The sequence below is a fragment of the Bombus vosnesenskii genome, unplaced genomic scaffold (genome assembly GCF_011952255.1).
Source record: "Bombus vosnesenskii isolate JDL3184/JDL3185 unplaced genomic scaffold, Bvos_JDL3184-5_v1.1 scf7180000013883, whole genome shotgun sequence".
Lineage (NCBI taxonomy): Eukaryota > Metazoa > Arthropoda > Insecta > Hymenoptera > Apidae > Bombus > Bombus vosnesenskii.
Genome location: NW_022883264.1, coordinates 1,811,042 through 1,838,517, shown reverse-complemented (window position 1 = coordinate 1,838,517; position 27,476 = coordinate 1,811,042). Strand labels below are relative to the sequence as shown.

The window sequence follows — 27,476 nt, the reverse complement described above, 5'->3', positions numbered from 1 at the left end:
CATATGCACGTTACGCCTGTCCAATTTTCGTTTAGAAACAGAAGATGAACAAGCAATACTGACGCATACGCTGCCACAGACGCGCAACTTATAGACAGAGTTATCCTTTGTCGAAGGAGCTGCTGAGATAAAAACTGATGTCTGGTGAGTGACACTCGACGTAAGAGCGTAAAGGGTTAAAGTTACGAACCAGCGGATAGAAATAGCAGAGAAAACTTGGAAGGTGATCAACAACGATATTTTATACAATTCAAGAGAAACGACCTAGAATTTGAAAGAATGTGGCGCAGATACCTCAGGAAGATTAAGAACACGGGTGCCAAGTGTGCGAAGAACGTGCAGCGTCCAACATTCTTCTCCGCAATTCTTCGTCTCGTCGTGGCTTCATCCGCGTTCTCATCTACGTACACATGTTCCTACACAATCTGGTGGCCGGGTTCCGGCGTATTTTCCCTGTCGGTCGTTTCCAGGCGCAACAAATAATGCCGGGCCGCGAGCATAATCGCGCCACGAAGAGAAAACGCTGTCGAGAGATTTCGTCTCGCCCGAGCTCGCGAATATTTTCTGGCCAGCGACGCGTTCACCGTAGCCGCGTGTGGAAGCGCGCTGCGATTACCGAACATGGTCGCGCTATTCCTCGCGTCAACCAAAGTATGAAAAACCGCACAGCGGACCAGATACTTGGGCAAGATGAAAGAAAATATGAGAACGACGGCTGCCAAGACATACAGGCGGAATCTGACACAGTTTGGGCTGAAGTTATCGAAGGAGTGGAAAATGCTGAACGTCATAATATGCCGCATAAATTTAGCAACTTTGCTGAAACTGTAGGAAAGCTCGCTACGATCTTCATGATTTCTCTGTATGTTGCAGAAATCGACATTTTCAATTATTTTTTCCTACAAGGACTGGACTTAATTTCCAGGATATTCGCGAAAAAGTGTCGATACCACTACACTGAACTCTGCCTATAGATGTGCGTCTGTGGCACATCTATGCACGCGTCAGTATTGCTTGTTCGTCTTCCATTTCTAAACGAAAATTGGACAGGCGTAACATGCGCATGCAACGTTGTGAGAAACGTCTGTTATAATTCAGTTAGAAGAGAATATCATCAATGTATTAGGTTGTCCGAAAAGTTTCTTTCGTTTCATAAGGTGATAATAGATTTATTCTGTTTTACGTTATTTTATTGCATTAGGTATGGTCCATTTCGTTCTATTTCTATTATTATGGTCGTGCATAATTCAATAAACTAATATAAAACAAAAAACATTGTGCGTCTATCATTTCCTTATAGAACGAAAGAAACTTTTCGGGCAACCTAATATGTATTGGCCTTGGGTTTGGGTTTGGGTCAATTCAATCGCTCAATTCAACTGGCGATTTTTTAGCGAATTACGATACGCGTACACAGCAATAGACTTCGTACTTCGATACTTATCGCGCCACTAGCAGTGGAAAATCTTCTGATAACGAGAGATAATTTGTGTGGAAACGTGGCAATTATTCATAAGCCAACTGGATAAATTATCCAAATTGAAAATCAAATAAATCTACGTTGTCAAAGAGATCTAGAGACCAAACAAGACAGTGAACGCTAAAGCGAGAGAGTAACAGAGCTGGCGAATGAGAAGATTAGAAAGCGTAGTGAGCGCGACGCAAGATTTAGAACGTTGGGAAATTAGAGAATGACAGGTTTATTTGAGGATGAAAGAATTAGGAGGCGGAGGTAAATAATGGAAAATGGAAAGAGGCGACTTGGAAATTGGCAGAGCTGAAAAACAAGCCGCCGGGGAAAGAGATGGGTAGCTGACGACAGGACGGCAAACGAAAGGCTGGAACGTGAAAGTGGAAGCGAAAAGAGAAATGGAAAGGGGGACGAGATGGCCGAGACCGATGGTAGATGGAAACGGGCGAATGAAATGGAAAATGGAGATAAATAAGAGATGGATAGAAATGGTGGAAGGGTGTGCATGAGTGTCGCGGAGGCGTGAAAATGAGTGACGCGAAATGGGGAGCAATGGATGACGCGGATGAGCGAAACTGAAGGAAACTCGAGGTTCCAGGCACGAGAATTATAAGCGGTGTATGTTAAACGGGGATTGTTAAGAGGATTAAAAAGCAAAAATGTTGAAAATTTATCTCGTTGCAGGCCCAATTGTGTGCATTACAGTTTACACATTTACATTTCCAATTGTTTACGTTTATAAAAATTCATAAAAATTTAATTCTCTTGAATGATTTCACGATCATTTCACATCTAATCGTGACATGGCGTTATATAAAATTGGACTTTACATTTTTACATTGCCAATTGCTTAGGTTCACAAAAATTGCCATTTAATTCTCTTGAATGATTTCACGATCATCTCACATCTAATCGTGACATGGCGTTATATAAAATTAGACTATATTTTTACATTTCCAATTGCTTAGGTTCACAAAAATTGCCATTTAATTCTCTTGAATGATTTCACGATCATTTCACATCTAATCGTGACATGGCGTTATATAAAATTAGACTTTACATTTTTACATTCCCAATTGCTTAGGTTCACAAAAATTGCCATTTAATTCTCATGAATGATTTCACGATCATCTCACATCTAATCGTGACATGGCGTTATATAAAATTGGACTTTACATTTTTACATTGCCAATTGCTTAGGTTCACAAAAATTGCCATTTAATTCTCTTAAATGATTTCACGATCATTTCACATCTAATCGTGACATGGCGTTATATAAAATTGGACTTTAAATAATCTCAGCGTAGTTATCACGTTTGTACGAAAACTTGGCAGCAACTTTTCTACGACAAAGAAACCAATTAGCGTACAGACCATCGATAATAAATTTACCAGAAGCTTTACACGAAGCTTGAGGTCGATAAAACACGTCAAATTCCATTGGAAATTATAAAATACTCGTTTGATCGCCACGTGCTATTACTTTCTCCATATATTTGAAACACAAACTTGCACAAACCTGGAATATACTTCTGCAACCCTTACAGTTACTCATAGCCTCGTTAGCCTTAAGTTTAGCAAATTGCAAACAGCCTGAACGAAATTTCCTGCTCGACGAACAAAAGTAAAATTGAAGAGGGAAAGGCAGACGCTCGAAAGAAGTACGAGCAGGCTACGGGAGACTCGGGAAGGAAAAGTGGAAAGGAAGGATCGTTAAGACGAGACAAAGACGAAGCCCGTAAAAGGGTGACAGGGTAATAAGGGAAAAGCGTAACTAATAAGGAAACCAGCGGGGAGAAGGAAAAAAGAGGAAGCAAGGAAAACAGCAACACGAAGCACGAGGCGGAAAGAGGGAGAATTAATGAAACAAGTAAACTGCTGCACGCTGCAAGCCCAACGCTGTAATTTACTTGGTCCGCAAAGCCATACGTTCTCGGCTCTCCTCTCGCTTTTCTCCATTCCGCCTGTTTTCCATCGGATAGCGTAGTTTCTATTCGAGTTCGCTAATTCGTATTCAGCAGTCCACCTACGGAATCGGAGTTGCGATGCCGCGGCGACGCCTCCGCAGTCTGGAAAATTGCTTAACGCGATTAATTCCACTCGTCGCTGATATTTCTTTCGTTAAACGGCTCTTACGGCGAAAGCTCGGCGAAAAGGTCAGAGCTGTCGGTCACAAAGGAAAAGTATCTATCGGTGCGTAAGTGGAACGCGGATTTGAATAGGTTCGCGGAGGGAAATTTGAAGAGGAGGGAAAAAGGCACAACGAACGCAGTTTTATTTATGAAAGAGATGCCAATGGATTTTTAATGAAATAATTGGACCGCGGATTTTTACCATCTTCCTGTATTTTCGAATATAAAGGTAGTCCGTCGATAAAACATATATGAAAATATCGCAGGAAATTCCCTGTTTGGGATATTGCCGCGCGTTACATGCTTCGCGTGTATTTGTGCAGCTTTTAATTTCGCGAAAATCCACAAATATCCACAGCCTGGTAATAATGTTAAACGAAAGAATATTTCATTTTGGATATTCCACGTCATGTGATAAATTCCAAATATCCTCTGTTTTCATTTTTCCAAAGCTCTTCGATTCCACGAAGCTGACCACGCTGACGTCTACAAAGGCTCGAACGCGTTTATCGTTAAGAGAAACAGAGAAGCGTCATCCGGCGGCAAGATATCGTTAAAAATAAAAATAGAATACAACACTCGAATGCTGATCTTACGAGGAAAACTTTCGACTTTCCTTGTGCCTGGCCGCTGACTTTCCGCACAACCAAACGATAGCGGGACACGTGTATAGCAGCGGCACGTCTTGCGCTGCGGACGGCGGAAAAAGTTGGCGGAGAAACGTCAAACGTAGTCGCTAGGAAATTGATTAACGCGATTTACTTGTCGAGCAAGATTTCCCGAAAGCTAACGTGACACGTGAAAGCTGACGTTTGCCTGAAACGGTATACGCAATAACGGATCACGGTCGACTCTTATCTGGTACAGCGTGGAAGGTGAAGGGTGGAAAAGTTTATTGAAAATACGGCCACGTTGGACATTCGATGAAATTGAAATTGATTGCTGTCGATTCTCGTGCCGGTTGATTTTCCAGAATTACGAGTAGCATGGCAATTTTAAACAGTCGGTGAGAAGAAAATATCGATATCGAAAGAAGAAAATATACAGCGAGGTCCACGAGGGAAGGAAGATTGGCTTTGAAATAAAGATAATATTGTTTCGTATAAAAAATAGACGTAGAATAATAACGAAATGTGGGAATTAAAAAATGAGAAACGTAGCTGCTGTTATTTTGTCCCTTTTGTCATAACTGCGCTCTTTTCGACCATGCGCAACGGTACGTACGAGCAGGAAAATTTGATGCCAACGAATTTCCATATGTAATATGCGATAACAGTGTACATTTTACACGTTCATTTAGCAATAATAATTTTAATAATAAAGGCGGAAAATCCTATAATTTGCAATTTACAACTTAGCCATTCGCTGATGTCTTTAGCTGGCAGACGAACGCGTATAAGGATGCAGAAAATGGAATATGTGAGGAACCGAAGAATAAGCGAAGGATTTATCAGAAATTTGATCGACCAGTAAATTACTTTTTAATTTAATGTTATCGTAATTAAATGTACGTTAAAACCAGTGAAACTAGGCCACTTGTCGTTTAAACGATAATTGACTGCAATTTTCTATTGTCACAGAAATTTCATACGTCGAAACGCTGAGAAATGCGATCTGAAACAGCCTAATGTCGGAAGTTAATATCACAAAAACGATGTACGAGCCGAGGAATCGCTGTGAGCGCGAAATTTGAAACTCAAAAACGTTTTGCGCATAAAGAAAATCGCGAGGAATTATCCTTATCCATGTAAATCACTGGCGGGAATAAAAATAGCGCGCCAGCAAACGTAGCGACGAAAGTAACGCAATTTTTAACCACGTGATCTGCGAATTTCCGCCAACTTTGGAAAAACGTAAAATAAGCAGACAGTCTCGCAGGCGACATTTTTCCAGCGGTCTGGAAATTGAATCGCGTGTCAAGACGGTTGTATACAAAGCGGCTTTCTTCGGTTAGAGGGCGGCCGAAGCAGCGGCGAGACCAGCTTTTGTAAACGAGCTTAATACGAGCAAAGCTCGGGAAAAATTCTCGCAGACTTGTTTTTTCCCCCGTGTTCTTCCGTCGAGGCAACGTCGGCGAACCGCGGTCGCATAAAAACCGCGTAAAAAAACTCGAGAATCGTCGCTTTCTAACGGCATCGTAAAATACGGCTCGCGAAGGACCTCGACGACTTTTGCATCGCAATTTTCCAGCGGTTCGTTCCAGCGCGCGAATCGTCCCGCCATTGCTATTGATCGGTGAACTTTAATAAAATTATTCGAACGCCAACGTATCCCTGCAAAATCGCGCTTTAATAACCGCCATTATCGTTCCAGCCTCTCGTCCGCTTATGCTCCTTCGCGCGGTTGTTTAGATAAAACGAACAGTCGAACGAGTTCATCGAGAACTCCTTCCCCTTTATGGATATCAGCGTTATAACACGAGTTACGGTGTCGTAGCTTTTTCATTTCTTTAGTTTTTACGCGCTCCTGGCGCATTTTGTTTATAAGACTTGGCAGAGATATTGCGAAAGCGACGATACTTTTCGCGATTTTCCACGATAGGGAGACGGTAAGATCTGTTGGAACAGCAGGTTCGATGAGATTAACGCTAGAACTACCACACCAGTCAAATGATTGGTTTTACAATTTTATTTTCAAATTCTTACTTCGTGTTGCAACGTAATGACTTTTGCAACGATAACTGGAAGAATAATATAATGAATTATATTTTGTTTTTTATGTATTCAAACTGAAAATAACTTGTATCAAGGCTACTTATACCAATAGCAGTGAAAATGACTGGTACTTGTCAAAGTGTACAGGAGTCCTGCACTCTGTTTATCGGACCCCAATTAACTAGTTTCCTCGTTTTCTACAACTTGCCACTCGTTTTTCAAATTTTTACCGCGTATCATTCGATACGACGATATCAGTTATCACGAAAATCTCGAATCGATCGCTAAATCGCTAGATACTAACGCTAGAAATGCCACAACAGTCAAATCGACTGCTTTTACAATTTTATTTTCAAATTCCTACTTCGTGTTGCAATGTAATGACTTTTGCAACGATAACTGGAAGAATAATATAATGAATTTTATTTTGCTTTTTATGTACTCAAACTGAAAATAATTTGTACCAAGGCTACTTATACCAATAGCAGTGAAAATGACTGGTACTTGTCAAAGTGTACAGGAGTCCTGCACTCTGTTTATCGGACCCCAAATTTTGGCCAAAGCTGCAAGTTTTATTGGTAGAAAATTGTATTTTATATCTTTGATTTATATTCATACGTAGAATAAAATTCCAGCGATTTATTTTCTCCTATTTAGCTTGGAATTGGCCACGTTCGAGTCTACTTGATAAATCCTCGAACTTGATTTTCTCGAAAACTAAGCCTCGGACGAAATAATTGTATTCTGTATGTTCTTCTTATCTTTTCGCGACAATTGCTCTATATTATTCACTCTGTTACTCTTTACGAATATCTCGTGAATCTGCCACGTGATTAGTATTCCAAGTTACGTACATCCAATGAAACAACTTGGCGTGAAAATGGTCGGACAAATAATCATTGACCAGTTGCTTGTAATCGGATTTTCGAATGATACGAAAGATAATGAAGAAAGAGAGAAAAAAAGGAAAGAGGGCATCGCTGTTCTTACGGTTGAAAACTACGCGTTAAAACGAAATGGACGAGATTGCAGGGAAAATTTTGTTCTCTTTCGAACGAAAGTCGGCTGCTAGCGAGAAATCGAGATTTTATACAAATTGCAGAGTATTTAAAATGGCACGACCGCCGTGTAAAATCATTCTGAACGGCCTCTGTCCCGTGTAATTTTGCCGATTTAACGACGCCCCTGCACTCCGCCGGCCATTTTCATTCCGACGATACATTCCGCGACAAACAGAAATAAAAAATGGTAACAATTTGCAGCAATTTGGTAGAACGACAAAGAGCCGCGGCAATTCCATTTCCCGTTCGACCATTTCATCCAATTTCTCGCTAACCACCGCGCCGGATGAGTTTCCATCGTCGATGATTAGCGAGAAGATCTCGATCGCTTGGAGACAAGCGACCAAAGGACTCTCAACGCCAAGTTTCTACGATTTCTGACATTACACTTGCGTATTATACTTTGGATAATCGACAGTGCAACTGTAGAAAAAAGAAAAACGGAACAAATGGACGAAAATGAAAGAAAGTAAGCGACGTAAATTTCTAAATAGGTTTACGAAACTTTTCTTATCTTGTCACGGAGAAAGTTGAAATCTTAGGAATTGCTCGAACATCGACCTCATTACACTAGCGTGCAATTACGAAAGGAACGGGCTCGTTGATTGCGCTTATCTCGCACTGAACTTCCACTTGGAAGATCGGTCGTCTGTACGGCTATAATATTGCCAAGTTTCGAGACAAGGGTTGCTTCCGTGCCGCGCGCTGATTGTGGCACGTGTAAGTTTTAATTTTGAGGCAGCTTGAAAGCTGTGCGACCCTGGAACAGTCGACTTGCGTGGTGTTGCTCGGCTGCCAACGGATTTCGATTGGCCTCTAAAATAAACTTCGATATTCTCTCACTGACGTTCGCGTGCTCCCGCCAGCTTTTCCAGCGGCGGCTTTCATAACAACTTTCCTGTGTAACTTTTCCGCGATAATACGAAGCGGAATTGTCATTCATTTGGTTGGTCGTCGCGAATACAGCGTTGTAAGAGCGCGCCCGATTCGAGTAACAACTTGTCGTTGAATGAGAATATTTTACAAAATAGGTTTCTCAACCATAGAAAATTCCACGGTCCTTTCATACAATTTTTCAAACTGCGCGATCAATAAATAAATTGACAAGATTATCAATCTGTATGCAGATTTCCCTTTCGGTTTTTAATTAAACTCGAATTTATACGATTTAGACAGATAGTTTTGTCGATGCTTTGCCCGATTGTAATTTTATTCGATTAATTCGTCGAAGATTTTCCCATTCGTTACGCGTAATATAATTTTACCTTTAATACGTAAATAGTATAATTTAAATTTATCAGAGCGAAGATAAAATGATCTGCATCTGTAAATAGATCTTTCCAGTTTCGTGCTATTCGATTAGGTAAATATTCGATCGTTTCGTTAAGTCGTAGATAATTCTATTTGTTTATTAAGTGGCATGCGTAGATCGCAGCTTAATCGACGACTCAGTCTAACTAGTGTAGTATCGTGGAAATTAAGATATACATTTTTCCCGATTACTTACAATTTATTAATAGTGAATAAAATATACAAATATAAATTGGACAGAAAACGATGTTTGTTTAACTGAAACTAAATGCCATACTCGTATCTATATCAAATAACTTTACAGTTATTTGACAACTCTCGTCACAACGAATCTAACACACACACTCTCTCTCTCTCTCTCTCTCTCTCTCTCTCTCTCTCTCTCTAGCAACTCTGACAACTCGATCAATTCTCTCAACTCTACTCTCCGACGTCTCTATCAACTCTGACTCTCGCAACACACTCACTTTTCAACTCGCATACTCTGACCTCTCTGTCGTCCCTCCTTGAAACACGAAACCGTCCTCCTGCTCTAACGTTGTTTGTTGTTTTTCTCATATCTCTGTAAAAACTAGGTGACTTTAGTCACATAGGCGCTCTTAAATGTAAACGAACCACAGAAGGACGACGTACACGGTTTTTTCTAATTTCGACCGATGTCTAATTCAAATTACTTTACGATATTACACTAGGTTCGTGTGATTCGTAACATTCGATGAATTTTCAAGAGCTTGAAAAATGTCCGCAAGATAGCCAGTTCTTGAAACGAACATCTACAGCTGCGGATTTTGCAAATTCAGTGGAACAACGAAACAACGTTGTTCGTCGTGTGCACAGGGTCCTTGCCGTTTCGCGGTAACTGTTTTCCACGCGCAGAGGAATTAAACAACGGGGTTAATCGCGTCGAAGGTTAGCGGCGAGTGTGGTGAGTAATATCGGCTTAGAGCCAGAGGAAAATCCTGGCTCGTGGCGAAACCAGCGTAAAACTTTTTAATTAAGCCAATCAATCCGGTCTGGGTTTCGTACGGTAATTCTCAGAATCCAACGCGAACAGGAAACGAAATTCTGTGTGGTACACTCGCAGTATATTCTTAAGGCGAGCGTAGAATCGGCAAGGTCCAAGCAAGAGTTTCGAATTTTAAGCAATTTCGCATATTCTTCGTACCGATTTGCTTCTTCTCGGGGTTCTATTGTAATAATTTGCTCCGCCGATGATGAATTAACTCGCAACTATCGTGCAGTAAATGGGAAAATCGCGAGGAAAACGTGGCGAGACCAGTTTTTTCGATTTTTTCGTTCTCAGTGACTCGCTAGGTTCGCAGATACGTTTCTCGAAAATAGGCGACGAATTTATCAAATTTTGTAGACTATGAAACGCAAAGTCGTCGAAGAACGCGAGCCTAACGTCGAAACCGAATAAAAGGGGAATTTTTGTAAAAGAAAAATTCATTGTTGAATTTCAAAATCTTCTCTCGTTTATCTACTAAATTCGTATGGGTTAGGTTTCTATTTTATGAAATGATTATCGTTTTCTATAAACAGAAAGACAGTAACCTCATGACGTAGTGACAAAGCGACTAGAACGAAACGCTAGAAATTCCGAATCTTTTGGAACGAGCTATTAACTAAATTAGTTACGTTCGTTTTGATAAATGGATTCAATCTGACGGACAATTTATATTATTTTTTGTTCGTCTTTTCCTAAAGATTTAATATGTCACTGATGAATCACATGTATTTGCGTCTATTGTCTCTTTCGTGTTCGCTGACAGGCGCGGTAATTAATTTTTATGATTCAATGTCAACGAAATAATTATTTTTCTGGGCCGATAGATTGATCAACGCAGGAAATCGAGGTACGTGTCTTCAATTTATATCAATTTACAGGTGAAACTGAACGAAAAATTCCCTCGTTTAATGTTTCTACCTCGCTAACCCCCTCCCAGGGGTGTGCTGTGTTTAGTGTTTTCTACGCGATAAAACACGTTCTTTAATTTCACGTTGTTCCATTCTGTTTCAACGCTTCGATATCTTCATCGACGTCGAAATCCAAATTCTAAATACTCCATTGCGTTATCGTTTAATTCGTCGCAAATCCACGAGACGCCATAGCCAAATGAAATTTAATCCTTTCAAACTTTCAGCTCGAAAACTGCCTACAGAATGCAAAATCTTCCACATAGAATCGATACTCAACCACTATCCTTCATCGCAATCAAGATAATTTTCCAAACTACCACATCAAGTGCAAAATGTGGCACGTAGAGTGGTTGCTCCGCCTTGTATCCCAATCGACGCAAATTTTCCAAAACTCCATAGAAAATCCAAAAGCTTCCAGACAAGATCGTCGCAACGGCGCTACTTCTCCTCCGAACTGTCGTAACTCTGGCAAAGCCTCGCGTGAAAAGGGCACTTCACGACCACGTACCGAGTCCCCCAAAATGCCCCATACGAGATTACTGTCTTGTGGCTGCTTTTCATGCCAATTTGCAGAAGGAGAAAAAAGTCTGGATCGTCCAATCAAAGAAAGAAGAAAAAGGCACAAGGTCTCGGAAAATCCGTCGCGTAAGATCGTTGGAGCTGTCGTTTCTCTCGACTATCGTCATGCTGAGCAAAGAAGAAGCCCGGGGCAACCGAGGGAAACTGTGACGGCCCCCATAAAGTTTAGCATTTAGACAAGAGGCTCTTCTCGCGGAGCGCAACGTCGAGTAGTCCATTACGAGCTGAAGGGAAGGCGTCGATAGTCGTTATCCGCCGGTTATCCCATTCCTTTTTCTTTTTCGCAGTCTCTTTCCGTTAAAAGCGAACAGCGTGAGAGCGAGATCTCCTCGACGCACTCCTGCCACACCGTAGCAGCACCTTCTAACGCCATCCACGGTGGTTTCTTCTTACGGGGTAGCTACGAGGTTCGTTGCTCGTAATTAGGCTGCTCTGGAGGATGCTCTTCCGTGGGCCAGCGGCCGAGCAGCGATCTCCTCATAATTCCCGGGTTCTTATCTTCTCTTGGCCGTTCCTTCGCGAGCAAACAAATCCACCGCAGATGGAGAGAGGCGGCGTGATAAAATTAAGGGGAAGAGAACAGTTCGTTAAGGGGCTGGCGGGAACGTTCAGCTTCCTCGAAAGGCGGCTGCCAAGCTCGAGTGCTGCATTACGATGTTTACCGTTGCTCGGTGCCTCGTCGGATACTGTACGGCGATCCTGACGGCCCTCCACCGAGAACTTCTCGGCCACTTGCTTCCTGTCTGCTCCTCGCGCGCCAGCTCCAGCAGATCGTCGACGCGTGTCGGATTTCTCGTGTCCGATGAGCTCGCGGTACGCGTCGTTGCGATCGACGATCCAGCTGTTGTTGATTCGCGGTTTTGTTACTTCTGTTTATTTGCTACTTTAATTTTGCCTACTTTAACGTTGCATCGTTGGATACTTTACTATCCACTACTAGTTAAATTCCATTAATCCAAATTAAAAAATCCATTACTAGTTAAATTAATTAGCAAGTAATTTAATTTAATGATAGCAAAGTAGAGTAATAAATAAATTATTAGCGAACCGTAGTAGTGGCAATTTTTAACGTTGCAATTTGCTTTGTTGGAATCGAGACGCAAAGTTTACCGAAATAACCGATACATTTTTTGAAAAACCCGCCATTGGCGGAATGTTTGCTTTCTGAATTTCATTTCTATCACTTTTCGTTACAATATTTTTACAACCGTTTGCAGCTCTACGATTATATAACATTCTTTTTTTTATTTCTACTCATAGAACAAACTGGTGAAATTTGATTGTTGGAAACGCGCGCGCTTTGTATTATTTCGCGCTGGAAACCGCGACAGATCGAAGTATATTTCGCGATAACGTTCAACTTTTCCAAATTTGTTGTATTATGTTTTCACACTTGTCCTGGACGATGTTATCCAAGTCACTCGCGTGTCTGAACATTTTTCAGTCCATGAAATTTATCTTTGTTTTAATTATTCCAAAAAATGCAATAAAAAGTGGGTCACCGGTGAAAATTTAATAAAAGCAGGCACTTGCCTTCTCGTTTTCTTTTTCTATCCCTTTTTCGACATTCACCGACTCAACGAAATATTTATACTCAGCCTTTGTAATAATATACCGGTGTGATTGATGGACTTTGCAGGACTATGATAAAGGAAACAACTGGAATTGCGCGAAATCGTAGAACTCGTGCAGCAAGTAAATTGTTAGCTGTTTGAGCAGCAACTTCTGTTGTACGAGGCAATGAGTTTTGGCGCAGTCGTAAGAGTTGATTTATGGAACGATGTATAGCGTTGCGGTCTGACGAACTTACATGCAGATTCTGGGTCACCGTGTATTGGGAAGAAGCACTCATATTTCTTGTGGCAAGCATCTCAAAAAATATGAACGTTGTATGCGAAGCAGTAGTAGATCGTTTCGTGACAAACGACCATAATCAGCCGTAGTAACGAAAGAGTCGAAATCGCGTCCTATTGCTACAAGTGCATCGATATTTCGCCTAACATCGCGGAAAACTGCCGGACATACGACTGATAATTGTACCATCAGCATGTTTTATGACCTCTGATAAAGTTCTAGCTATGATGCGTGTGAAATAGCCGAACATTTTTCCAATAAAACTCCAGTCTGCAGCCTGAAGCATTCGCGAAATTAATGCAATTCACGTAATCGTAAATAAGGCACGTTTACATGTACAATATTTCGTACACACGCATCTATGCTACTAACCAGTTGGCTGTTCCTGACGAGTATACTCGTCACGAAGAAGTGGCAAAGAAGGAATAAAACAGTCATTTCATTGCGACTTAATTCAGTGTTACAACAACCACACATACTCTGTGTTTGCGTAATTAACACATTACTGTGTACATTGTAGATCAGCGTTCTGGCAATAGTGTTGCATCTGATGACCATAAATCTCGTCCCGTGTGGTTCATTTTCGTAATACATTTTTCTCAACTGACTCTCGAATATTTGTTGAGCGTTGCAGATTACCAGGAACGTGAAACGTTTATGCTTATCTAATTTTCTATGGAATAAATAAACTGTCTTTTCTTTTCTATCTTCTGGCGTTTAGTGTGTTTCAGGCATTCGTTAACGTGCAGTTCGCGGAATAGTATCTGGTCGAAGTTGATGTGAAAATTGCTAGTTTCTTTGTTCCTCGACTGAGGATAGTTAATGAGCAAGGAGAAAGATATTAACCGCAACACGAAATAGCAACCGCTCGTTTTTCTTTTCAATCTATTTATCCGCGTCGTGAGGGTAAGATTGACCCTCCTTAATGGCAAATTATATTCTCGTTAGACTGGGTTTACGGTTGTCGTCGGCGGTTTTGCCTTAATAATTCATTATACGCTACATAGATGTTGCAGATTAAATTACGTATAAAGTAAGCAACATCTATCACGTTCTATCATTTAACATCCTAATTCGATAAAACGTTGCAGACTAAAATCTGTAACGTGCAGCGTTCTTGGATTATTGTGTGCAGCATGTTTTTACATTAGTGTGCGTAGTATGTGACAGCTTAGATATTATTCAAAATACCGCAAATAAATTATCTTTACGCCATAGATTGTAATATAAGTGGGAGAACGATGGTAGCAACGATTTTCTTAGCCGATATTCTTTTCTTTTCGTTTCTCCTTCTGAGGGTTCATTTCTGACAGTTCAATTAGAAATATACACGCGAATTCCTCGAATATAAATTGAACGAAGAAATAATTGTTACGAGAGAGAGGATTGTTACAGCTTCTAATTTATTGCCTATAATCAGTTCGCGTGCAAATAAAATTATCTGTAATGGACTATAGTAATACAAATAAAATTACAGAGCTTCTATTTTATAATTTTCATCTCCGACGACGAAAAAAGAAGCACAGAAGGGGCACAAAAAATTCCTAATCGAGTAGACGACTGTCCCATGAATATTTTAATATCTTAAATATTCAAATATTATGACTGAAATTTTTTTTAGAGTTTCAGGAAGAGTAAAGAAACACGTGTATATTTATTCCAAGAAACAAACATAAAGAGAATTCTGATAATACGAGATTGCACGGTAACGTAGCGAGCTTTGAAACTGTTGCTCTGTAAAACACAGGAAATACGTTCTTTCTCTGTACTCTTCCACTAATATTGTTAATCCTCCAAATTATTATTAATTTTTAATTTAATATTTTTTGTATTAACAAAAATATTCTCTCTACAAATTACACTCCCAAATCTTGTACGATTAATCGTACAAAAAATAGAAAAAGGAAACAAATCTTACCCCCAACAACAAAAAAAATACGTAAAAGAAGCAGGAAAAAATTGCCAACTGAAAAGAGCATAGACAACGCGAGTACACGGCAATTGTCCCGTGGAGAGCAAACGTTACGAGGTCGACGAAATTTCAGTCGAAATTTCACTCGTGTCCAGGCGAATTCTTTTGAATCGAAAGCCGACATCGACCGATGAGATTTAATCTGTCGCGCGAAACCGCGTTCGCGACAGGCCGAGTTGGCTGTGCTTTAATCCAAAATAGGGACCTATCGAGTGAATGAGAGAGAGAGAGAGAGAGGTTTTTAAGCCAGCGACGCCGCCGTAACTTTCGAGAAAGCCCTGACGAACTTTGGCCCCATTGCTTGTTGCAGCTGTCCGCCATCGTCGATGGGATTTACGCGGAACACGGCCACACTGCGGGCTCGTTCACACATTTGGCGAGCGATCGACTGTTGGTGGGCGGTGGCGCCGACGCGAGATCCCTGCAGGGCGCCAAGGGGATCAACAACTTCGTCGGATGCCTGAGGAAGGTAAGCGAGATCCGTTCGTTCGTGGGTTCCGCGTGATCCACTTTAACCTGCCGCGATTTATTTAGCAAACGTAACTGTCCGGCCGTGAGTCGCGGAACAAGGTACGCTACTATCGAAAAGTACAGCGGCAGTTTCTTGCGGAAGAGAAATAAGTCTAATTCAACGTTATTCGACTCGTAGGCTTCGGGTTCAGCAAGCCTCTCTATAAGAGTTTCAGGTTAATTAGCGATTTTATGTAGTTAACGATTTCTGCGACGATCAAAGAGTACTTGGAAGAGTAGCTAAATTGAAGAATTCAAATTGAGTCCACTAAAACTATTATTATCGCGTGGCTCTTAACACGATTACACACGTAGAATCGAATGTATGTGAAGAATTAATATGCAGAGAAATATAATAAAAATTCTCCATTTGGTGGACTGGAACTTGAAGAGGTTTTCGGAAACGACGATTAAGATAATCGTTGTTTGACTTTATATAATCGAAATGAATCGCGTCTCAGGAAAGCGCGAAAGCTCCGACTACGGACGATGCAAGAAGCAGCGCTTACCGAAACACGGCTGTTGGTTGGAAATTCTCGTTCGTGTGAATTCAGAAAAGGGGTGAAATATTAAAACGCGCGTGCGTTTGTCAAGGAAATTTATACGATAGCTAGCTCGTCCCTGTCTTTTCCTTTCTCCAGTGGAGAAGTGAAGTAAAGAATGGGCTCGATACACGACGGTACAAAGAAAGTCACGCGAGTGGATTCTTTTTCTTTTTTCTTTTTCCGAACGATGCCGAAAGTTTCATTTAACGCGGCAGCCACTGGATTTTCGACTGGTGTCCCATCTCTCCGGGGAAATATCCTGGTTCTGTCGTTTCCCCGTTGGATAGCATTATTTGCTTAATGACGCACGGATGATGCAGAGAGATGATCGATACTTGGCCACGAATAGCCGGAGCATTCGAATTTAATTTTATGTTCCTAAGAAATTGCCGGCTATAAATGTTCATAAAAATGATGTTATCGGCGAGAGCTGAAAGGCAACCAACATTCGTCCGTATCTCCAGGACGAAATGAGATACAGCTGCGCGTGAACGCTCGCAGCTCTGTAGAGCTACAGTGAACGTGAGAAGCATTCGTAGGATAATTAATTTCAACGAACGTATCGTACAACGTCGTTGATTTAGAAGATTCTTACAGATACAAAATATGTATCCTTACAAGTCTGCAGTATAATTTTCATAAAAAAAGAGGAGTGAAATATCTACATCCTTTGTGAGAGTATTAACAAATATCTAAGAAATGGCAGAAATATATACTTAATTAGTATTGTTTAAAACTAGAAGCAGATGGAGCTGATAAGGCTTATCTAATATACAGGGGAGAAAATTAATAAGTTTAATTATTTGTATACTTACAGATACAAAATATGTATCCTTGCAAGTCTGCAGTATAATTTTCATAAAAAAAGAGGAGTGGAATATCTACATCCTTTGTGAGAATATTAACAAATATCTAAGAAATGGCAGGAATATATACTTAATTAATATTGTTTAAAATTAGAAGCAGATGGAGCTGATAAGGCTTATCTAATATACAGGGGAGAAAATTAATAAGTTTAATTATTTGTATACTTACAGATACAAAATATGTATCCTTGCAAGTCTTCAGTATAATTTTCATAAAAAAAGAGGAGTGGAATATCTACATCCTTTGTGAGAATATTAACAAATATCTAAGAAATGGCAGGAATATATACTTAATTAATATTGTTTAAAATTAGAAGCACATGAAGCTGATAAAGGTTATCTAATATACAGGGGAGAAAATTACTAAATTTAATTATTTGTATACTTACAGATACAAAATATCTATCCTTGCAAGTCTGCAGTATAATTTTCATAAAAAAAGAGGAGTGGAATATCTACATCCTTTGTGAGAGTATTAACAAATATCTAAGAAATGGCAGGAATATATACTTAATTAATATTGTTTAAAATTAGAAGCAGATGAAGCTGATAAGGCTTATCTAATATACAGGGGAGAAAATTAATAAGTTTAATTATTTGTATACTTACAGATACAAAATATGTATCCTTGCAAGTCTGCAGTATAATTTTCATAAAAAAAGAGGAGTGGAATATCTACATCCTTTGTGAGAATATTAACAAATATCTAAGAAATGGCAGGAATATATACTTAATTAGTATTGTTTAAAGCTAGAAGCAGATGGAGCTGATAAGGCTTATCTAATACACAGGAGAAAATTACTAAGTTTAATTATTTGTATACTTTACTTTTATTTGTATACTTCCGTTCGATTTTATTATGGCTCGTATGCAGTTGCATTGAATTTAGCAAATTCTGAAACTACTTGAATTACTCTCCCATTTTTCCTAAGCTCTCTTTAAATCGTTTCTTGATTTGATTTTTTTCGTTTTCGTATAATGTTCGTTTAAGCTAGAAAAATTTAGCAAATGTCCAGCTGGACAAATTGTAAAGTACGAATTAAATAATAAAAGAAAAATAATAAATAAACGCTTAAAAACACCTCCAAAATATATGAGGACCGCGTGAAGCTTACGATACCGAGTCAGCATATCTCATCAAGAAACGTTGTATTTCGTAGCTAATGAATCAGATAGAAAGTTGGCTACTTTTTAACAAATAGCCTCGTGGTGATATATTACGCACATACGCAGTAAGTGCGAGGCATGTACAGTATGTTTTGCATATGTTGGTACACATAAGTATGCAGAACATATGGTCTATGGAAAAAATGCAAAGTAGAAAACGAATTTATATAATCTTCTAATCGCACAACGTATTTCTATCCAGATTTCGTTTCTCTATTTGCATTCTGCAAAAATATGCATCGACATTAGCATGCAAGATCAGATATTAGCAATTTGGAGCGGAATTTTCATCGCGAATATTTATGCATATTTATATTATATTTTAGACACACAGACGGAGAATGGAAATATCGATGAAAGAACATTCTATTTTCTACGTGCATGTTCATCATTTTGCAAAGTATATTCGGTACAAATATACGCAGAAACACGATCTACTCGCCGTAGGTTCCTTCATACAGTGCTGCGAATAATTAGAAACGCACACATTTTCTGCGCTATTTCTTCGATTTATCGTATTGCATTGGCAACCAAGTGATTGCGGATTTTGTCAATATCATCTAATGATAAAATCCGCGATCAATTAGTTGCCAAACCACTGACAGTGTTTCGCTGTTCACGCAGCGAAGAGGCCAATTTCAACAGGAAATTTAATCTTCGATAGACTTGGAAAAACATTTGACAATTTGACACTATAAACGATCTTTGCTTTAATTCTACGAAAAATCGAACAATGAGATTGCCTTTACAATTTACAATTACTCGCGCCACTGTATAACACGTCAACGAAACTGCGTCTACTTTAATGTTCGAGGCGCGCAGTCTAAATACGACAGAAACGTTCGTCATTCGCTGAATAACATTCCTTCGGATCGTCTTTCCAGCCAGGAAATTTCACTTGCGCGAATTCGAATTCATGGCCGGCTAGAATATTCTGTAGTGGAATTTAAACACGAGCCCAGCAGCTCAGAAATAATACCGTGTGTCGCGGTTTCGATGGTTTCGTGCCACTTGCCGGAGACAACTCGCATAGCCAAGCCGATTCACTCGCTCGCCTATACCGTCGTCCGTTAATGTTGGCCAAAGTTGGCGTATTCAGTCACAGGTCTGTCAGAAATCTTAATGAGGTCTTAGCACTTTGATCGTCGCGTTTCAACCATAAAGGATCGTTACATAGACGTTCGCCTGGCCGAAATCGCCGATTCGCTTTGAACTTTGTAAGATAATGTTGGACGTACAATAGACGTGTTCGCTAGAAGCTTCTGGCACATCTAAGTGAAGTTTATAGCTCGATTTTCGATGCCTAAAACTCGTATACACATGCCCATTCTATAGTGAGCAGATTTTTCTATCCGATTTTCTACGTTTCCCTAGCCACGTGAAAGTTTAGCACGAAAGTGACATGAAGTTTAATATATTAGGTTACCCGAAATGTTTCTTTCGTTTTATCAGGAAATAATAGACGCACAATGTTTTTTGTTTTATATTAGTTTATTTATAATAGAAATAGAACGAACTTAATTCGATAAAATAATATAAAATAGAAATTGTTACTTATCAGCTTATCAAACGAAAGAAACTTTTCGGACAACCTAATATACTTGCACTTAATCGGATAGTGTATGAATATGGTAGATAAGAACACACGATTCGTTAAATGTTCTTTCGACAGCGTTAACAGTTTTTTAATTACAGTCAGATCATTGCGCGAGCCATTAGAAATCAAAACAGTGTTCTACTGCGAGGACACAAGAATTGTACACTTATTTACACCTAGCTGTTTATGTGCATCTTTCTTATTGAGATACGTATAATTTTCTGTGCTGCACTGGGTTAAATGCGTTAGTAGAGATACTTGTATATGGGTGTCAGTGTGTGGAGGTATGTGTGTGCGCGGCATCTCGAAGACAAAGGAATTTAAAGTGTTCAGTTGGTATGGAAGAAAATGCTGAGACGCGTGCAAGTGTGTATCGATGAATATCTTAGCAATCGTCCATAAAATAAATATATAACTATTCTAATATTAATTCCAAGTGTAAATTTAGTGTTCCTGTAACATTATTTCCGCTATCAAGATCCACAATTGTCAATATTTTTACAAACTGTATCGAATATAAATAAATATATCCACAGCCTAGTGGCCATAGAATTCATAGAATAGTATCGATGAATATCTTAGCAATCGTCCATAAAATAAATATATAACTATTCTAATATTAATTCCAAGTGTAAATTTAGTGTTCCTGTAACATTATTTCCGCTATCAAGATCCACAATTGTCAACATTTTTACAAACTGTATCGAATATAAATAAATATATCCACAGCCTAGTGGCCATAGAATTCATAGAATAGTATCGATGAATATCTTAGCAATCGTCCATAAAATAAATATATAACTATTCTAATATTAATTCCAAGTGTAAATTTAGTGTTCCTGTAACATTATTTCCGCTATCAAGATCCACAATTGTCAACATTTTACAAATTGTATCGAATATAAATAAATATATCCACAGCCTAGTCGCCATAGAATTCATAGAATAGTATCGATGAATATCTTAGCAATCGTCCATAAAATAAATATATAACTATTCTAATATTAATTCCAAGTGTAAATTTAGTGTTCCTGTAACATTATTTCCGCTATCAAGATCCACAATTGTCAACATTTTACAAACTGTATCGAATATAAATAAATATATCCACAGCCTAGTGGCCATAGAATTCATAGAATAGTATCGATGAATATCTTAGCAATCGTCCATAAAATAAATATATAACTATTCTAATATTAATTCCAAGTGTAAATTTAGTGTTCCTGTAACATTATTTCCGCTATCAAGATCCACAATTGTCAATATTTTTACAAACTGTATCGAATATAAATAAATATATCCACAGCCTAGTGGCCATAGAATTCATAGAATAGTATCGATGAATATCTTAGCAATCGTCCATAAAATAAATATATAACTATTCTAATATTAATTCCAAGTGTAAATTTAGTGTTCCTGTAACATTATTTCCGCTATCAAGATCCACAATTGTCAACATTTTTACAAACTGCATCGAATATAAATAAATATATCCACAGCCTAGTCGCCATAGAATTCATAGAATAGTATCGATGAATATCTTAGCAATCGTCCATAAAATAAATATATAACTATTCTAATATTAATTCCAAGTGTAAATTTAGTGTTCCTGTAACATTATTTCCGCTATCAAGATCCACAATTGTCAACATTTTTACAAACTGTATCGAATATAAATAAATATATCCACAGCCTAGTCGCCATAGAATTCGTGCACTTTCTTGAAAATACGTCTAAGATGTAACGAAACTTCGCCTGCTTGAACGATCCACGCGCAGGCTAAATACAATAGAAACGTATCATTTGGCGAATAACTGCCTTTAGGTTCCAGTTTCCAGCGCTGCAATCGTATTGTGTACATCGTGTTACGTTACACGGTGCACTGATAGCGAGCATTAACATTCACCTAACTTTTTAACATGTAACCGGTGTTCATCCTCGGCGAAGAAATTATTACAAAAATAAATAAATATCGGTGTTGTGAAAATTTCCGTATCTGGAGAAGAACGTCGATATCGTCATATTTTCACAGATACGATAACATAACAAACATACGCGCGTAATTGTCAAAATTTTGTAATTTTGTTTCACACAAACGCCACTCTCCGCAAATTCCTTCATCGTTTCGATGAAATTAACGAAAATTGCCAACACATTGAACGTCGTTACTTGCAACCAATTACATCGATCGATTATCCCCCTCAGCATTTTTTTCCTTTTTTCATTAGTGCCCGATAAGCGGTGGATCGATTAATTAGCTTGATTGCATTGTTTATGCAAGGGATGAAAAAGCTGGCGCGTAAATCTGACAGAAAAACGAGCGAATTTTAACTATCCGCCGCGGTTTCAACCTTCCTGATAAATAACATTTCGCCTCTCCAGCGGATACTAAATCGCAATTCTCCGCGTTCGATAAAAGATATAAATCATGGCTAATACGTAATTACTATGTTAATGCGTACGTTAATAATCTCGTAACTGGATTTATCTTTCAATTCAGCCTGTTCACCTGTCCAGCGATTCGCAACAAAAATACGCGATATCCGATCCCATTCTCTTCGTCCACTTATTGTTACGTAAATTCTCATTGCTATCTTTATCGCTTTTACGGTTGTTGCTATTTCATTCGATTTCTAAGCAACGTTTAATGACGAGGCAAACGTCGAAATATTTTTACGAGCCGCGATACGATTTCATTTTATCGCTTGCTTCTTCCTTTCTTGTTCTCGCTTCGTATTCTTTGGGATTATCGGTGGCGGATGAAATATCGCGAAAGGAATATCGTTAGCCGTGTTGAAATAATCCTAAATTCTCCCCGTATATCGTATATTCCTAAATAATCGTAGATTCTCCTGAACAGATATTATTACACAAATACAAGATAAATGCAGGATGCTTCAACTTCGTATTTTAAGGATCAAGACTGTGAGAAGGACGCTCACGTAGTCGCACAATCAAATACAAAAGTAGTAGAATTTTCAAACTGTTCTCCCACAAAGTACCAGCTTGTCGTGTTATATATTTTACTCTTATTGTATATTATATTTTACTCTTGGTTAATAAATTGAAATATTGCCGATTATTTGACAACATAAAATTGCTTGCAACAAATTGCTGTGGATTTTTATGCAAATTCGCATTTCCGAAAATATAATGAGAAACGTAGGACCTCGGTGCGAAATTGTTCCACTATAGAAATTACACTACACTTGAAAAATCCGCAGTCCAATCGCCGCTAATCGTAAAAATCTTTTGCAACCGGAAGATCGAACGTTGGAATGTTTCGCAAGAAAGAAAATTACCGACCACCTAATTATCATACAGGTAACCGTACACTAACGAACGGCGCGTACGATGCGGCGAAATGAATTTCGCTCGAACCTCCGTATCAACCTCCTCTTGAAACGCACGCACACGCTTTTTCCGGGTCGATAATGCCCGAATACCGGCGTTTCCCAAATTCGCGCTTTGTTCCCCGAAGGCTTTGCATCGAGATATTAAAATCCGGTTACAGCGCATCCGGCGCGATCGAGATAGCCCGGCCGATGTAATGAAAATGTTTTTCCACCCTTTTTGCAGGTCGAATTCGTGGCGGAGGGGGTGAAAATGGAGCTGATCGACGCGGCCAGGAGCGGAGCCGCGGGCGCGGCCGCCTGGGGCAAAATGGATTTCCATTGTCGGGAGCCCAGAGCCTCGGACCCAATCACCTTCACCACCAGGGACTCTCATCTCGTGAGTATTTCCCGCCGTATTATTTCGTCATGAAAAATAAGAAATATCCCTCGTGCAACGTCGACAAATCCCAATGCCAAGTACGAATGGAGGGGCGGCAGCATCGAGAAAATTACTTTGCTCGTTTCTCTCTGATGGTGTTAACGAACGAATCGCGCGTGTAGTCCCTGGTGTATCTACTTTTTAACTCTTTGCGTTTGAGCCATTCGTTGGATTAATCTTCGTTCCGCTATTTCTTTCGATAGACTCTCGCGATTCTCGTTAATTTCTTCCTTTTAATTAATGTTATTTTGTTCTTCGCTGTTTTTCATTTTTTTCTTAGTTGTTGTACATTTGAGGGTTCGGCCGAAAAATAATTGTTCGACTAATTTTTAATAATTTTCAAACTCCACTTGCTCGCAAACGAAGAAAACGTTATCCTATGTTCTTTTATTTTTCCATAAACAATCACGTTATTCCTATTTTACGTGTTATTTGCATATTGCGGACTTTGTACATATATTGTTTCTTTTTCCTTCTTTTAAGGGGAAATGTTATTGCACGTGGAGGTTTCGATTTTGTCCAGCGACGAGTCTTGCGTTTAATTTCTTCATTTTCTTCAATATTCTATCGCTTTGTGTTCCAGACACTCGTCGAATTAATTTTTTAAATTGCTCGTTTTAGTAAAATTAAAGTATTTCATAGTCTTTTTCTTCCTCTCTTTCGTCCATTTCATTTTACAGTTCTCGTTTCTCGTATTACCGTTATTAATATGCTATTTTAAAGAGATTGTCGATTGGAAATGGATTTCCAGAGGTCGGATATCGTGTCGGGCGACAAACATCGAACAGTTTACAATAGTTTTATGGTCGCGATGGAATGTCGATTACGTAAATATTATTTGACCGGTGGCTGAAAAAAGCGTGCGAGCTAAACGCAGTGGTATATTCGTGACAACGTAGTATGTAAATTTCGTTCCAAGTTGTTTATATTTGGAAACTAGCGTGAACCATACGTGGACAGCATTGCTTTCCTTTATGCAACGAATGTTACGTTCGATCAGCTCGAATCGATGTTGTTTCACTCGAGTTCCTGTCACGTGTCAATTTAAAATTGCCATTCTAGCTGTCTTTATATATCATTCGCTTCTGTAAAAAGCGATACGATCTAGCAACCGATAGTCTGTCGACGATAATGTTCAGAAAATTTTGTCTATTGGCAATTTTTCAACCTACGACACATTCGTTGCCGATGTAATTTCTCCGCGAGAACAGTCGACTACGATTGATACAAATTAAAAATCAACTTACGCCTGCGATATGAAAACGCGATGTGCATTTCGATCGATCTGTTCGCTTGAAAACCTCTGGTACTTCTACGATTTATGAGAAACGTTCTCCGTTTAATCGCATGAACGAAACGTGTGTTCGAAATTTGTGGGATTTCGTATACACGTGGTTGGCAACTAAGTAATTGCGGATTCTGTCATTAGATGACAATAACAAGATCCGCAATTTCTTAGTTGCCAACCGCTCGCGTTGATTTAAGTTACAGTTGACAAAACGGACAAAGTTGATGAACTTTTCGATAAGCGCGCGGTAGAAAGATTTTTCATTTTTATTTGGCTGTATTTCACAATCAATTCTCATTGAGAATTTGAAGTAAATGGAAGAAAGATGACGTAGACAATTTGTTCGTAGCTTGGCTAGAAACCCGTTCTTACGATTCTATGTGATTAAAATAAATTGCAATGCCTTTAGTCCGAGGGAAACGACGCGATCGGATATTCTACAAATTTCCCTCTTTCGATAATTCATCGGCCTTCTACGTCCGTTCGTTGAATATCTGGAACGTTTGGTCTAGCAAATCTGCCATACAGGAAAGCAATTACAAGAAACGATTTATCCCTCTATTATTTCCGATAATCGACATTCTACCGCACCCATAAAGTCTCATCTACGATTCCCTTTCGTCCATGATATCGTGTCAAACACGAAAGGTCGCCAAGCGTCGCGGGCATCGTTGACAAATTCTAGAAATAAATTCCGGACGACCAAACTTACGTCGCATTGTTATTCCATGCGAAATTGTCACCGAAATTACTCGATGTAGGCGCATAAATTATCGCGAGAAAGGAAATGAATTCTTGGAGCACGTGGTCGCTAAGATTCCAGGGAAGAAAGAAAATGAAAAGCAGATCGTCAAACAGAAGAAGAGGTAGAATGATTTTGTAAACGCGCTGCCGGTATTGTTACAGGAAAATTTAAAAACACGTATAGTCGAGGAACGAAGGGTTTTCGTAATGGCTGACCTTACCGAATGACGCGTTACCAGCGTGGAAATTTAAACAGAGCGGCGTTTGAATCACGCGGTGCGGTTCGCCTGGCAAAGAGCAGAAAGCAGTTGAAACGCCATTTTCCCTTTAGTGTCTATAGCAGCGGTTCATGACTCTCCATACGATGATTGTCAAGCGCGTTTCATAGCATTCCGAACATTCTCTGCGCGTGGCCTCAGTGCTTCTCAAACTTTTCATTCCAATTACTCGATTATGACTCGCCCGGCTATCAAATTCGAATTATCGATTCTGGATATTAATTTCACGTATGTGTTGTTCCTCATAATTCGGACAAACTATGGAAATGGAGATTAGCGTGACAGGGTAGCGATCCTACGCGGAGAAATGAGTCGAGAAAGAGGAATAACATTTTGTCGTTGAAGGGTTCGATTTAGAGAAAACTGAGCTTGAAAATTCGACAACGTGTACCAATCCTTGTTAAGAATCCTTTGATCGATGTAACAACATAATTGCTGCATACACAGTAGTACTGTACTCCTGCAACTAAATCATTATGCTCATCTTGCAGCGAATTACGCGAATTTTTGAAACTTTCCTAAGCCAAGACAATGTCTGTTTTTAGTTCCTCAACGCTGTTGTTAGTACGCTCGGAATTTGATGGCACAAACACGAGCAGAAAGAAAAGTTTCTTACCTCGAAACTTGCAGATAATATACGTCATTTTTCAGAAATATCTCATATTCCAAGGAAGAAATGTTATTCATTTTTCTCGGTTTAGTTTTCCATGTAAAATCACCACCCCGCCGCTCGTACCGCGATTTTTGGAACAACCTGTACAAGATGCTCGTGTTTCGTTTACTATTATTACCAGCTTAAGTATACGTTTACGTTAAATTTCAAGAGCAACGAAAGCGTAGAAGGTGTAGCTGTAGTTGGAATAATATGCAAAATAAGTAGAATGTTCAAAATACTTGCTACCGTATTTGCTACATGAAATCTCTGCTTAGCCTTCATCTGCTTAATTACATTCATAAACATACAAATTTGCATAATTGCTCTCGGTTCACTCTTTTATTTCCTTCTCTTAGGTTCATCCGCACAGAGTCCAGCACTTCAAACGCTTTCTCAGAAAAACAAGTTTCTCTTCAAGTTCTATCCGTTTATTTAACAGCAATTACACACACTGCAAAAAATACAGATTTGCGTGGACATTGGCGGTCCAATTCCTAAGATCAGAGATCGTTCAAATCCTCGGACTCTTCTTGATATCTTCAAATTCTGTTTAACAAGATCTTTGGCCAAGTTTCCAATGAATTCCAATGAAACAGTTTGAGAGACCCTGAGGCCCAGAGAAACTCGAGTCACGCGTATACTAGACGCTTTCAGAAACCATGAAACGTCGTCGTTACCATTGCAAATTCCCTTTGCTGCCATTTATGGCGAGGCGAAGGTGGCCGCCGATACGCGCTTCCTCGAAGCACGTTTCGCAGTCGCTGCTGTCGCGCTGTCTTTGTTTACGAGCGTGGCCGTTCCAGGATTATGCTGACCATCGACGTGGTTTATACGCGAGCCACCTTCGAACGCAGTTATCGACTTCGCGCCGACCTAATTCCTCGATAATCACCGACCAAACAACGAATTAGAGCAGCGGTGCTCCAGCGTACGCGTTTCGGCAGGCGCAGAACGAACGAAAGAATTTTTTGTCGAACGTTCCGTGGGAATCTTGAGCGAGGCTACGACGCGTGGAATATCATATTACAGCGTTTATAGCGGTTGCGATAATTTTTTGTTCTTCGTTCAGTGTCGAACGATTGTCAGACAACACGTTCA

General features: G+C 39.4%; 1 protein-coding gene across 4 annotated transcripts in view; it reads left to right on the top strand.

Annotated features, from left to right (window-relative positions):
* LOC117239049 (neurexin-3-like) overlaps nucleotides 1–27,476 on the top strand; it is a 308,456-nt gene that overhangs the window by 50,381 nt on the left and 230,599 nt on the right. For all 4 annotated transcript variants that reach the window (XM_033504318.1, XM_033504315.1, XM_033504317.1 and 1 more), the window contains 2 exons: nucleotides 15,265–15,423; nucleotides 23,219–23,371. In XM_033504318.1, the coding sequence (XP_033360209.1) occupies nucleotides 15,265–15,423; nucleotides 23,219–23,371 (312 nt within the window). The remainder of the gene's footprint in view (nucleotides 1–15,264; nucleotides 15,424–23,218; nucleotides 23,372–27,476) is intronic.